We start from the raw sequence: 15,675 nt of genomic DNA on the forward strand, positions 1-15,675 counted from the left end.
AGCCATTTTTAGTGAATAGGTAAGGTTTCAGTGAAGCCAGAGTATGAGAAATAAAGAGAATTCGAAGAACTTCTTTGATTATATCCTCACGTACTCTTTACAAAGACCCATAAAAAGTCTCAGTATTGGGAAAAGCCATCTTCTTACTGTGTGCATAATTTCCTTTAGTCTATAGATATCATGATTAATATTATTAATTATTAAGAATATCATTAATATTCTTCTTTAGCCACTCAGAAATTCAGACTGAATTCTGAACCCCATAGTTATAAGAGAGTTAGGGGAAACTGAAGGTCCTTCTGTCTATCTCTATCTCTCTCTCCATCTGTTTTAGGAAATTACCAAGTTGCTGCCTTTCCATAGGATTTTTTTGGATCGACTAGAAGAGAATGAAGCCATAGACCAGGACCTGCAGGCTTACATCCTGCACCGGATTCACAGCAGCTCAGAGATCCAGAATAACATCTCACTTAATGGCAAGATGGACAATACTACATTTGGCAAACTCAGTTCTCACCTCAAGACCCTCAGTCAAGGGTCATATCTATACCTGAAACTCACATTTGACCTCATAGAGAAAGGCTACCTAGTGCTAAAGAGTTCTAGCTACAAAGTCGTTCCTGTTTCGCTCTCTGAGGTTTATTTACTCCAGTGCAATATGAAGTTCCCAACTCAGTCTTCCTTTGACCGGGTGATGCCTCTCCTGAATGTGGCAGTAGCCTCTCTCCACCCACTTACGGATGAACATATTTTCCAGGCCATCAATGCTGGGAGCATTGAAGGCACACTAGAATGGGAAGACTTTCAACAAAGAATGGAGAACCTCTCCATGTTCCTCATCAAGCGCAGAGACATGACTCGGATGTTTGTGCATCCTTCTTTTCGAGAATGGCTTATCTGGAGAGAAGAAGGAGAGAAAACCAAATTTCTCTGTGATCCCAGGTAAGATATAGATCTGTGATAAGTGAGTCTGAGCCTGTTTAAATTTATTACATAGGGCATGGATATTGAAGGCAATTGGAAATGCTCTTACTTGAACACTTCCCACAGAGGAGATTTTTCTCTGCATCTCAAAGCAAGGCTGCAAGTTTAGCAGTGCCTGTTACTCAGACTGTGACTCATCAAAGAGACCAAAGCTCTAACACTGCGGGTTTTTAATGACCCTGTGGCCCTGCTGTTCCCCAGACCTTGTTATAAAAACTATATTTGTGGACATGCCTCTCAACCTATTCCTTCATGCTGATTCATTGACAAAGCTAATTTCAGATTTTGATGATGGTATTAAGCTAGGCAGAGAAGAATTTATGATATTTTCCCAGAGCAGGAAACTTACAATGAAGCATGCTTGCATAGAAAGAATAGGAACTATTTGGTAACCTAGGAACTGACATTTACTTAATGATCCCAAACTTTAGACCTACATAAAAGCAGAAGTCATCCCTTGCTCCTACTTTTGGTGAGCAGTAAGCAAGGTCTTACGGTGTAATACCAAGACTACTACAAGTTCAAAGAAAGTGCTGAGAATGTGTGGCTCTCCTCCCCTGCCTTTTCAGTAACAGACACTTCAGGAGTCTCAAAACTTAGCCCTGTGACTAGTAAAAAACAAAACAAAACACACCCTCTGCTGTTAGCATTTTGAGGCACAGCTTTTTAAAGCAAACCAAATATGGATCTCTTGCATGAGTTGTATGACATTCACAAAACTATTTTTCGGTAAGGTAGCATCCAGCCTTATATCTTCCTACCTTCAACAGACACCTGAAATTGCAGAGAGAATCAGCCCTATATAAATCTTAGCTTTTCCTAGTCACATATACCAATGATAGAGTTTATCAATTAGTCACCGTAAGAAGTTAAAAACAGTAGAACAAAGGGATATGGTAGAACAAAGGTTATATGAGTGGGGTCTCTCAAAATAGCTTATTGTGCCTTTATATTTTACTCTTAAGAGACACTTAAGTTTACAGATTATCTTTGACATATCCAAATTGTCAATTAGCATTACTACACTTTTGTTTTAGAGTCATTATTAAATAAGATAAAGTTTACTTGAACACAGGCACCACAACAACCTCTGCGCTAAGTGTGATTAGGGTGTATATAACATTTATAACAGGGATCTACTAGACAAAGGGATGACTTGGCTCCCAGGCAGGACAAAGTAAAGTAGCATGAAATTTCAACACAGTATTCAGAAGACACAAAATTTAACTTACAAATTATTTCTTCATGTATTTTTCTATTTAATACTTCCAGTTGATCTTGGCTAAGACCTTGGAAATTAAAATGGCAGATAATAAAGCTACTGAAAATCTTGTTCATATTGCTTCTGACTCTTAAAACATAAGAGTTAAAGACTGTGTGGTGGTGCATGCCTTTAATCCCAGCACTTGGGAGGCAGAGGCAGGCGGATTTCTGAGTTCGAAGCCAGCCTAGTCTACAGAGTGAGTTCCAGGACAGCCAGGGCTACACAGAGAAACCCTGTCTCGAAAAACCAAAAACTTTGAGGCCAGTTCCCATACAATCTCTTGCTAACTATCTGTTTTCCCATTCTGGAACATGTCAGGATTGAAGAGCAGGTAAGTCCAAGACAAACAGACGACTACTGAAATAACTACCTTTCTTACAAATAATGCAGTCCTCACGGGCTCACAAAAGAGAGAATACAGTTTTTATGCAGTATGTTGTAGCTATATAGGCTTGCTTTCCCAGTATTGTTTATTAACTCAGAGCAACAGGAGACTGGTCCAACTGCTTCTTTCTTCAGGTGCTTGGCAGTCTGTTCTTTGATGATTTAATAACATGGCTGCTGAATGGCCATCATATTTTATTTAAGAGAGAACAAGTAAATTTGTAAACAGGAACAGGAGTTATCAAAAACACCATCCTTAGATTTCATTTCAGTTAGAACTCAGGCACCTCCTCAGTCTGGGACAACAGCAGCCTTGTTACTCAAGTGTTCCTCTCACAGGAGACTCCTGGGCCAACAAAGTGGAATTTGAGTGAGAACTGAAGGACAGAGGCCATCTAGTCTAGCCTTTCAGAGAAACTGGCTGCCACTACTTTTCATTAAGGACTATCACCAGGCATAGTCTCTCCAATTCTGTCTAGAATACCCAGTGTCCTCAGTAGGCCAGAGTAGATCAACTCAGTGCCTCTAATCATAGCAGCTAAGCCTAGCTGACAGTGTGCATGTGTAGAGAGAACTCTCGGGGACAACACAGCATTGTTTCTTCTCGTCCATTTTCTAGACTTTAAGTAGTTGTTCACTCTGAATTTGTTGACCTTACTAAGGGATTAGACACACAGAGAATATTCTAGTAATATCAAAAATTAGTTGATATTCATCAGAAATAGACTACTTAGGGAAGTGGTATCTGCCTAAACACAAAAGATCTAGAGTGTAGTATAAGGAAGAGCACATCAGGAGATGAGTGCTACACTGATGGTGAATTATCTCCCTTTTAAAAATCAGGTTGCCTGTTTTCCCAGAATCTGAGCAAAGAATTAAACATAATGTAGAGAGTTATTTAACATTTCGTCCACATAACGGTAACAGAAAGAAATGGATTATAAGCAGTCTCCTTGCCTGGCTTGGTAATTGTGTAATGGGAGGGTTTTTATCATCAAAACTTTGTTTGTTGCAGGATCACACTATGTAGAACAGGCTATAGTCCTCCAGCCTCAGCATCTCAGGTGCTAGCATTACAAGCATACACTACCTTGCTCAGCTTAAAACATCTTTCTGATATCAGAAGCTTTGGTGTCCTCTGTCTTTGTGAGAGCATGTCCTGGTAGCACTCATAAGCCTGGACCTTTTGGCTTATTCTGCATCTGTTTCCTACTGTTCATCACTGTCACCGTGGACTTAATTTGTCCTGTTTTATTCTATTGCACCCTGAGACATAGATTGGCCCACTAATCTAATAAACTAAGCCCTGCTATTATGCTAATAGTGAAAAGGTAAAAAGGCCATCTGTGGCAACCTGTGCATTTTAAGTGAGGTGGAAAGAAAAGTGGCACTAACCTTTTCTGTCCAACCCATTAGTGACTTTGAGAGTAGAAATTTGAAACTGAGAGAGAACAGAGAGCTACAAGCCTTGTGGTGCTGTCTAATAACAGCCTGGCATTTCTGTATCAGAGTAGGCTCAGCCTGAATAAATCTCCATACTTTTTTCCTATTTCCTGTCCTCATTTTCTCTTATGATAACTAGTCTCCCCTAAGAACAGCTCTCAGATTAACATTTTGCTCTGAATGGGACTATTTTGACACAGAAATTAGAAGCCCTGTCTTCTTTATGTATTTGAATTAAAGACAGTAAATTTATGAAGTTCATATAATTATTATAGACATCATGATGTAGAAGTTTACGTTAGTTTGACCTGATTTCCTCAAACTAAGAAGAGCAAATACTGTGGTGAGTGAACAGAGAAAGACTACACAAATCCATTACTAGAAGTGTACACCAAACCTGCTTCCTCGTGACCAAAGTTGATTGCTTATAATTAATGGGCTTTGCTGGGGTTTGTTTATTTATTTGTTTTGGCTTGTTGGGGGGGTTTGGGGTTTTTTTTAGTTTTGGTTTTGGTTTTTGGTTGTTTTGGATGCATATGGATGAATTACACATTCACTTAGTGAATTGTCTTTTAGAGAATTAGTGCTCTTGGCGCATGTTGTCAGGTAAGCAATTTTTCTAAGATTGAAAAAAGAAAGAGGTTAAAAAGAGGGCTAGAGATATGGATGGCTCCGCAGTTAAGAGCCCTGACTGCTCTTCCAGAGGACTTGGGTTTAATTCCCACCACCTACATGGCAGCTCACAACTGTCTGTAACTCCAGTTTCAGGGGATCCAACACCCTCACATAGACATACATGCAGACAAAGCATGAGTGCACATGAGTTTTAGTTAGTGAGGTATGTTCTTCTAGTAAAAATATATGTTTTCTTTTTCAAGAAAGAACAGGATATCTACCCTAATATGACAATTATCTATGCCAGAGTCCTGCATAGCCAGTATACAAATTAATGAATTTTAGTGAGATATGTTCTTCTAAGCCAGATATGAACCTTCAAGTGGGATAACACTTAATCTTTCACAAAGTCAAGGTTACTGCTTCTGGTAGATATTTCAGTGTCTCACAATAATCCATAAGTGTGAAGTGGGTTCTGTTCTCTAAAAGTGTTTATAGAGTCCTTAGCAAACTGATAAAGCAAGGGAAGGCAGAGACTCCTGGACCTAAATCAGCCCTTAGGTGTTCTGACATCCCAAACAGCCTTCACTTATACTTGGCTGTTCCTAGGTGACCTTACCACCTAGAAGAATTAGCTTCTTACTGTCTTTTCACTTCTAAGGCTTCTCCACCACCAAGGAGGAAATCAGTATTCTACTGCCCTGGTTTGCATATCATGTTTTCCAGGGAGAAATTTCTCTGACTTTAATATTACTTAGAATTTATCTGAGTCAATGAATTTTTTTCCTATTATCTAATTACCACAAAAATTTGAAACTAAAATCTGAAGTAGTACTTTTCTAAGCCAAAGTTCTGTTTTGTGATATGATACAAATGAGAACATATATGAAAACTTAGTATTTTCTTCATTAGTCAAATAAGCAAACCATTTCTTTATTTAAACTAACAGGGGTTTGGCGAGGTAACTGAATTGTAGCATGCTTGCCTAGCATGCCTAAGGCCCTGACTTGATCCCCACCATCACAAGGGAAGGAAGGAAGGCAGGTCAGCCATCCAGATGTGTTGATTCTTACCTGTGATCCTAGCTCCAGGGAGGTGAAGCAGAAGGGTCCAATTTAGAGGCCATTTATACAGCAAGACTATAAAAGTAGAAAAACTGTCTAACCATCAGAAAATAGGCATAACATTTAGTTTTCCTTTTCCAAGTCCAAAAGAAAGGTTTTTAAAGGTTAATAATAAGAATTTTCCCTCAAGCCCAGTTAATATAGAAACTATATGCACTGTAATACTGTCATAAAAACTCATGAGAAATGTGCTAAGTCAATATATATATAAAGGAGAGTTATGTTTATGATAAGATGCACAGAGCATTGTTTTATGACTTGGCATAAATGCTCAACCGTTGCTACTCATGAATCTTTTATAGAAGAGCAGCAATCAGAAACTCCAAAAGGGACTTGAATACTTCTAGAAAGTAACACTGCTTCATATTCTTAAATATGCAGTTTAAAATTAAAATAACCTTATCTAAAAATATAAAATGGGAAGGATGTGGAGAGGTAATTAGAGATCTTTTTTTTTAACTCAATCTTGTTATTGTAGCCTGGGTTTCCGTTGAGCTCGTAATTCTCCTGCCTCAATTTCCCTGAAATTATAGGCATGTACCCTCTTGCCCAACAAAGACATTTTTAGTACTAAAAATAGCATAAAGGGTTATAGACAGAACTCAGTTGGTAAAGTGTTTGCTGTACAAGCTTGATGGCCTGAGCTTGCACCCCAGAACCCACATAAAAGAAAAGAAGTACAGAGAGATGGATTCCAGGAGCACACTATCCAGCCAGCCCACTCAGGTCCCTCCCACTGAGAGACATGCACATACACATGTGCACCCCCATGAACACTTATGCACCTACACAAACACACATGTACATGCATACATACATATCTACACACTAAAAAAGCATAAGAAATAAAGTCTAAATTTATCCTACTAATAAGCCTCTAAAATAACACTAACTGAATCAAAAGAATCCCAGAGGCTGTCAAGTCAGGATTAATGACACAAGTAGGAGTTATTGCCAGCTTAGTGAGACTTGACAACACTGGTGTGTGTGTGTGTCTGTGTGTCTGTGTGTGTGTGTGTGTCTGTGTGTGTGTGTAAAGCAATTCACTCCACCATCTCCAGAGACTTTCAGAAACAGATAAAACTCCTTGTATAGCCAAAATGAACACTAATCGCTTTCTACCCTCTTAACTATAAGAACCCACATCTGTGAGATTTTCATTTACTGAAGCCATCAGCATATCTAATTGGCTCTAAGTCCTGAAATTGATTTGTAAGTACCCATTTATTTTTATCCCCACTGGCCATGCCCTGGTCTCCCACTTGCCCTCCTCTAGTCCATGCACCAGCAGCCAGAGCAGTTGTTTTCAAACACAGTTCATAGAATATGACTGTTTCTAGAACTCTTCAGTGCCTTTTCTTAAGCTCAGAACAAAACCAAAGCCCTATAGCTTCTGCTTGCCTCTAAGTTAAACTCATTCATTCTCTTTTGTACAATTTTCTTCTACTTTTTAAGTTTCTTTCTCTCCTCTAACCCTTTACATTGAACAGTATCCCCATCTCATTTCATACTGACACCTCTCATTGTCCCTTTAGACTTTATCTTATACTCCACCTCCTGAAAGAGACTTCCCTCACGTTACTAAGTAAGTCCCTCCTGGATTCTATCTGAGTCCTTAGTAACCTTTTTATTTCCTTTCTCATATGTGTTACAGTTTATTAACTTATTGGCAATTATTTATTGTCTACTTTTCCCCTAGAATTTGAGTAGCTTCAGTAAGGTCAGTAACTTTCTATCTCACCTTTGCCTTCCTAATGACTGGTGGAGTGCCTGCCTGGCACATTGTAAATTTTTAATGATGAGTTAATAACTGAAAAACTTATAAGTACTACAAATTCCAACCCATCACATAAAATATTTAGGACCCTCTTCTTAAAGCTCCATAGATAATGTACTTTTGCTCACTCTGTTACTCCCTACCATGCTCCAGAAGTAGGTGAAAGCATGCATTCCAGCAAGCATCAATAACCACTTACTAAATAATGTATTTGAGATGCAAAGTTAGGTGCTGTAGGGCATACAAGTGTAAGTAAGAAAGGAGTAAGGAATTATGGTTTAGTGATTTTAATGGACTCATTCATAACTAGCTATAGTTCAAAGCAAAGTACAGTGATAAATGTATAAACAAAGAGCAAGGGACATAAAGGTGTGTGAGAGAAATTGACCACTTTTCTATAGCTACTGTTACTTCAGATTATGCCAGTCCAGTAAAGTCATAGCTTTGCTGCCTCATGAAACCCCGCCAACTGCCTAAAGACCTCATCGTTGGCTCAGAGATGACCAATCTCGAGCAGTAATGCATTTGTAAAACAAAGGTCCTAGAACAAGTTGAAGGAATGTAGGAGAAAGCACCAAATCCTTATGTAGATTGACCATTTCCCAAAAAATGTGATTTTACTCATTTCTAAAAGGATATATCTTTGATAGACTTTATTAGGCTTTCCCATATCTCCATCTGATCATATGCAACAGAAAATTCAATAACAAAAAAAAAAAAAACAGTAACTGGTTCCAAAATGGACAATAGGCTGAAATAGGTAGTTCTATATATATAAATAAATAAAGAAATAGGCATACAGATGACTGGCACGTGTATCAGAAAGTGCTCATCAATAACTATCAGGGAAATGCACTCAAAATGACATTGAATCATCACCATCACCTTACCCTGACAAGAGTGGCCCAAAAAAGCCTGAAGGTAAGAAACGCTAGTAAGGATGTGGAGAAAAGAGAGCCTTTATTCATGGATGATGGGAATATAACTCAACAGCCACTACAGAAAACATATGGAAGATCCTCAGAAGCATAAAAATGGAACTGCTGTATAATCCCACATCTCACTACCAGTTCTGTATCCAAAGGAAAACAAATTGCCATGTTGAAAACATACCTGCACTCCTATGTTTATTGCGACAGTATTCATCATACCCAAGGAATACAAGAAACCTGAGTATTCACCAGCTGACAGATGGATAAGGAAGTTGTGGTATACATGTACACTGAGGTACTTGCTATTCAGCCAGAGAGGAAAAAATTACATGCCATCCTTTGCAACTCATGGATAAAACCAGAGAGTAAATGAAAAAAACAAGCTCAAAGTGATGGGCAGAAAAGAATGTCAATGAGTGTTAATCTCACTTACGAGCATGTAGTTCTGGGGTGCTGTTATGCAGCAAAGTGACAATAGAAATAATGTACTGTACATTTCAAAAAGGTTAAAGGAGGCAGTGTTCATGAGTGGCACCCTTGTGTGAGAAGATGGAAGAACTGAGTCAGGCCCTAGCTAGTAGCTTTTCTGTGTCTCAAGAACTGAATAGCACAGCTGCCTCATATCTTCACCTGTCTAAACACAAGTCTAAGTACAGTTCCTGGGAGCAGAGTGAGTGGCTCCACCAGTTGCTAGAACTATAGAAATCCAAGCATTTGGGTTATTATATGAACCATTCCGGAAGACTGGTTGAAGATGATTAGACAGGAATGGAGATGGAAAAGATAAGGAAGGTAAAGAGGAAATAGACGACTCTGACAAGAAGTTACCAAAACACTATGCTGATCAATTGGGGTAAGAGTGGATTGTGGTTGTGTGTCCTGTTGGGAAAAAATCCCTTATCATGGCCTCCAGGGGTTCAACCAGTGCCTACACCAAGAATAGCTACTGTGTCAATAGGTTTTTTTTCCCTTCTGCCAGGAGGCAACAGGAGAAACTCAATAACAGCCAAAGACTACACCATAACATTTAAAGTGAGGTAAACTAGACCGACTATGTTTTGGATGTAATGTGTTAGTGGGGACACCTTTTCTATGACTGTCAAACTGATTTCCAGCTCTACTGTGTACATTCAAAGTTGACAGAAGAACTCTGAGAGAAAACCAAGATTAATCCTTTTAAGTGTATGGGACTAAAGGATTTCCTGTGTACCCCCTGAGAGCCTATGTAAGGTGATGTCTGGATTTTTCCTTTGAGGTAAATGGTCTTCTCTTCTATCATAAGCAGACCCACGATAGCCCTGGGAGTCTTCCCTGTGTGGGCTGCCTATGCTTCTACATGAGACCAGATATCCTAGGTGTAGCTGTGCCAGCTGGTCCACTGGCCACCAAGCCAGACTATGCTGGGTACCAACTCCATCAGATTATTGAGCATAAGATGAGCCAGGAGTACATGAAGGAAAAACTCATATACAGTGTTTCTGAGAATGGGCACTATGAGCTGGAGCACCTATGCACTCCCAAGTTGAGTCCTCCCCACAAATCTGAGAGCCTCATGGATGACTAAAATGGACAAACCACAAAAGACTGAGGAAGAAGACAGTGATGATAGCAATAGGTAACCTTATTTCAGAGTGCACTTTCCAAACCTATACTGCCAAAAATAACTTTCCCCCTGTCTAGAATGTTGACCCAGACTGTTAAATGGAGTTGGAATTCAGGTAGATTTGAATATCTCTTGCTGTGTAAGTATATCCCAGGTCCACAATGTAAATATATATGATTCTTAAGGAAAAATGTTAACAGGATTTTTTAGAAGTTTTTACCATGAAGAAAATAGCCACAACCATGAGCAACCTACTAGTAACAACTCCTCCAAAGAAAAGTGAGTCTTCCTCAGCAACCATAAACTATCAATAGCTTCTTAGTTTGAAAGGAGGACTCACAAGCTCCTTCCCCATCTCTTATGTAGTTAGCAGCAATACTATTCAAATTATTCTATATAATAGAAAATGAGGGGATTGGAGAAATGGCTCAGCAGTTAAAAGCATATGTTCCTCTTGCAAGAGAATCAGGGTTTAATTCACAGAACCTACATGACAGCTCATAACTGTCTATTCCAGTCCCAGAGGATTCTGTGGCCTCTTCTGGCCTCTTCTGGCCTCCTTGGAGACCAGGTATGCATGTGGTGAACAGATATTAATGCAGATATGACACCTATACACATAAAATAAATATTTTTAATAGAAAGTGTAGAAAGGCTTCCAAACTTTTTATGAAACCAGTATAATCTGATACAAAGACAAAATAAAAACATAACCAAAAAATTACAAACCAATCACAATGGTGAACATACATGCAAAAATTCCCAAATACAAACCAAATTCTGGATCACATCATAAAAGTCATAACCAACTTAACTTTATGCCATGTGTAATTCAATAAACGAAATGTGTAACATAAATAGACTCAATGGCAGAAATCTCATGATCATCTCAGTAGATAGAGAAAATGGCTTTGACAAATGACAACTGCCTTTGACATCTCTTCATAAGTCATGTAGAGGCTAGGGATGGAGGGAGCATACCTCAACATAATAAAGGCTGTCTACAAGCCTATAGTCGCCATCATGCTAAATGGAGTAAAACTCAAAGCATTTCCACTAAGATCAGGAACAAGACAAAGAGTGTTCACTCTTTCCACTTCTCAATATGTTGCTTGTAATTTTGAAGCAATAGAACAATAGAAGGGAACAAAATGGATTGAGAGACTCCAAGGACTAAACACACACGCATAAAAACAAAACTTTGAATTTATAAACACTTTGAGAAAAGTAGCAGCATTCAAAATTAACTCAAAAAATCAGTAGTCTTCTTGTGTACCAGTGACAAACACTGAAAAAAATCAAGGCAACAATTCCATTCATAGTAACTACAAAAAAAATAATAATAGTAAACTACCTTTGAATAAATCTAACCAAAGAAATAAAAGGCCTACCTCTACAATGAAAACTTTAAGGCACTAAAGAAAGAAATTGAGAAAGACACTAAGAGATGGAAAGAAAAATCTCTGTGCTCATGGATCAGAAGAATTAATCTTGTGGGAAAAGCAACTGACAGATTTATGCTATCCCAGTAAATCCTCACAAATTCAAAAAAATCAGAACTTATATTGACCAAGGACAGTCAAAGAAATGTTGAACCACAAGATTTCTACAGGAGTTATCACAATACCTGATTTTAATCATACTACAGGGCTATAGTAATAAAAGCCCATTGTGGTACCAACACAAAAACCGGCACATAGATAAATCAGTGGAATCAAACAGGGGACCCAAGTACAAGTCCACACAACTACAACTACTTGATTTGTTACAAAGATACATATTGGAGAAGAGACAGAATTTTCAAAATATTAGGAAACATGGATTTCAGCATTCAGAAAAAATGAAGTTACATCCTTATCTCTCCCTGTAAAACTTAGCTTTACATGGATCAAGAACCTCAACGTAAGACCTGCTGCCCTGAAACTGCTAGAGAAAAAAAGTAGTGAATATGCTCAATGTCAATGTTTATAAACCAGTGAAAAGTAAGTTCTGAAAAAGAGAAAAGAAACAGTGAATCTGACTACCAACTTAAGGTCCTTTCATGCCCAGGGATATAATGTTGGCTTAGCTAAGCAGAACAAATACATTTCTGAACTTACATGAAATTCTTTTAAATTCCCCCATTATATTTCTACTAAGGCTTGGGAGCTACAGAATATACTTGGAGGAAGGTGACACCTTGTTTTCTTACAGCTGATAGAAAGTAAGCCAGGCAAAGGCATGTGGGTCTTTAGCAAAAGTACTGGCTCCTTCATGTCCAAAACAATGATTGCCTGGTGACATGAATGTCTCTTACTGAAAATAGTGTTTTATCGTGCATCCTGTAAATTACTGTCTTGTGATCACAGAGACCACACACAGGAGGAACAGTCATTTGAAGCAACTTCCCCCTTTACCTTTCATTCATGGTGGGCTGTGGAAGAGAACCTGTTGGTGCTGCAACAGTGTCATTCCTGTGTGTCAGCTGTCTTGTAATTTGAAAAATGATTTTATGTTTGCAGGAATAAGTGGCAGTTGTTAGACATAGGGAGCCTTTTGTATTGATTTGTTAATAGTGGTAGAAAATGGCCACTGTCATAAAACACAAGAGCTCCTCTTCTGATCCCATGACAGTCTCTGAACAGTCTTTCCGTAAGATATGATTTCAGCTTCTTTCCAGAAAGCTAACATATGAAGATAGTGTTTTAGTTTCTGCTTATTTCACTGACATTGAAATCTCCAGTCTATTCTTACTCCTGCTTTCTCTGTCTGTCCATCTCTCTATAATCAGTCTCTCAACAATTTTACACTAAAAACACTGGTAACTGCTAAAAATAAATGCTAAAAACTCCGGTTTTCACAGTAGAAATTTATTTTCCATTCACTAAAATTCAGAGTTACTATATGGTTGGAAAAAGTCTGTTCTACAGGTTTTGTTTTTTGTTTTGTTTTGTTGGGGAACCTGGTCTAATAGAAACTCAACCATTTTTTAACACACTGTTCGAGGGCATCTGCTTCTTGTTGTCTGCTAACAGAGTGGAGAAAACCGATAAAGGACAGGAGCAGATTTTTCTGGGCCAAATCTAAAGTAATGAATATAATTTCTCTCCACATTTCATTAAGCATAACTCCATCATGTGACTCCCTATCCTCACTCTTTGTTGAATGCAAAGCCACTTCCCAAGAGCAAGTCTTGGCTGTGTGAAGAAAGTATAACCTTGTAGGTGATAGCCAGCTCTGCACAGTCTCACCTCAGTAGGTCTCCCTAAGTAAATCTCCACATTTGCCTCTATAATATAAAAGTACTCCACAGTACTTCATATTATTTCAACCCATATTAAGATAGGTATGTCACCAGCTGGCTATAACTATAGAATTTTGTCATATCTGATCATCACACAGAGTGTCAAAGCATCCAAGTCTTGTTTTCTGAAACATTTAAAGTTTTGTCTTTGAGTTTATCATCATAAAAGCTAAGAAAATTAATACACCTACACACAACTGACCAGTATTACAGTGATGAGCAAACACCCATGCCTGGGATATTTAGATTCACTTGTTAGCATACTTCATTTCTACAGATAAAAATGTCAAGACTAGGTACCTCCCTGGAGTACAGAGTGAAAATCTATTACAAAAACAAATACAGTGCCATTGTAATAATGTATTAGACAGTTAATAGGGATGAGGCAGACTGGTCCTTAATTGAGAAAGGGTTTTTCTCTGAACTCTTAGGCATAGGAACCAAGTCTATCAAATGGCAGTCACTCCTTGTACCTCAGTTACAAGGGTGAGTTTGTTTTGTCTTCAGTAATGTGCATCAAGGGGCTCCTGATGCCTGCAGTGAAAACAGAAAATGATCTGCCTCTCTCACCATCCCATGTGTATCCAGGCAAAAGAAGAAAAGAGGGTGTGGATGGGGTGGGAGGGACAATCCTCAATTCTGACCTGTGATTGCTTCTCTCCTAAACTATCTAAAATCAAATAAAACAGGCATCATGGTGGATTATAGCTGTAATCCTAGCACTCGGGAGGCTGAGAGTGGAAAAATCACAAGTTGGAGAATACCACCCCTCCTTGACCCATAGTCTTCAAACCACTTTTGAACCTATATTAAAATCGAGCTTGATGCCATAATTTTCAATTAGAGAGAACATATAACTAACTAAAATCACACTTAACAGAACTCATTCTGCTTGATTTCTTAATTCACTGCTTCCCAAAATGCTAATTAAAAGTTGTTGACATCAGGCTAGAGAGATGGCTTACCAGTTAAGAGTGCTTACTGCTCTTAAAGAAGGCCCAGGTTTGGTTGTCAGCATCCATATTAAGTAGCTCATAAAGAGCTGTAACTCTAGCCCCAGAGACTCTGACAACGTCTGGCCTCTGTGAGCCACACAGTGCACATAAACTCATGTAGGCACACATGCATACACATAAATAAAGATAAATACATCTAAATTTGTCAACATAAATGATTAATGATTTTAATTATATTAATAATTCAGTGTTGTTGGAAGACAGAAACTATGAGTTCAAAGTCAGCTTATTTTACAGATCAAGTTCCAAGACAGCAAGGGCTGTGTAGAAAACCCCTGTCACACACACAAAAGATGCTATACAAGTAGATATGTTGTCTTTTATACTGGTGGGTTCTTTTTTATGTTACACTAAGTGAGAGAAGTAACATTACTCCTATGCTTATAGTGTTTTTAGGATACTCTAGAAATTGTTATTTTGAAAACTATAATATACAAGTCTAAAGTGTTACTGCTTAGTTGCTTAGAAGTAGTTATATGAAAAACATGGTTTCTATTCCAATAGAGATTAGTAGAAAACCTAATTGAGAACAGGCTTTGAATATTCTTTGAATAACATGCTGAGGATTTGTTTTAGTTTCATTCTGCTTCTGTGAGAAGAACTCAACTTAAGGGAAGAAAGGGTTTATTTCAGCTTCCAGGTTAGTCCATCATTGAGGGAACTCTGGGAAGGAACTTGAAAGCAGGCCTGCTTGCCATTCCACACAGTATTACATCTGACCAAGGAATACACAGCCAAGGATGTACAGCAGGAACCTTGGAAGAGTGCTCCTTGCTGGTAGGCTTAAATGCTGGTTTATACCCAGCAAGCTTTCCTTACACAGTTCAAGCCACTTGCCTAAGGCCTTCCCGCATCAAGACAACTTCAAAAGATGACTTTTCATTTGACAGTGATGAAGGTACAGAGAGCCAGCAGGCAGCTAGAAAAACAATAATCAAGACAAACACCACCACTACCCACAGATGTACAGGCTAGAATGATGTAGCCAGTTTCTAAACTGAGGCCCTGCTCTCAAGTGACTCTAGGATAAGTCTAGTTTGACAATGGAAGCTAATCAGAGCAGAGTTTTAAAAGGGAATACTGAAGGAAGTATAAGTCGTTGAATGAAGAATTTTTAGCAAGATTTTGATGAACTTTTAGAATTGTTAGAATGGGCCAAGGAGTAAACACTGAAATACAGAGTGGGAACCATGGCTCTCTTAACACTTACCTAGGTCCTCACCTAAAGGAGGAAAAGTTGTACTTGGTTT

The 15,675-nt window shown here is 38.5% G+C and overlaps 1 protein-coding gene and 1 pseudogene across 12 annotated transcripts in view; both read left to right on the forward strand.

Annotated features, from left to right (window-relative positions):
* Tanc2 (tetratricopeptide repeat, ankyrin repeat and coiled-coil containing 2) overlaps positions 1-15,675 on the forward strand; it is a 339,845-nt gene that overhangs the window by 277,373 nt on the left and 46,797 nt on the right. For all 12 annotated transcript variants that reach the window (XM_006534483.4, XM_006534482.4, XM_006534472.4 and 9 more), the window contains one exon: positions 335-942. In XM_006534483.4, the coding sequence (XP_006534546.1) occupies positions 335-942 (608 nt within the window). The remainder of the gene's footprint in view (positions 1-334; positions 943-15,675) is intronic.
* Positions 9,038-10,276, forward strand: Gm11653 (predicted gene 11653; annotated as a pseudogene).

The sequence above is a fragment of the Mus musculus genome, chromosome 11 (assembly GCF_000001635.26).
Source record: "Mus musculus strain C57BL/6J chromosome 11, GRCm38.p6 C57BL/6J".
NCBI classification, from domain to species: domain Eukaryota; kingdom Metazoa; phylum Chordata; class Mammalia; order Rodentia; family Muridae; genus Mus; species Mus musculus.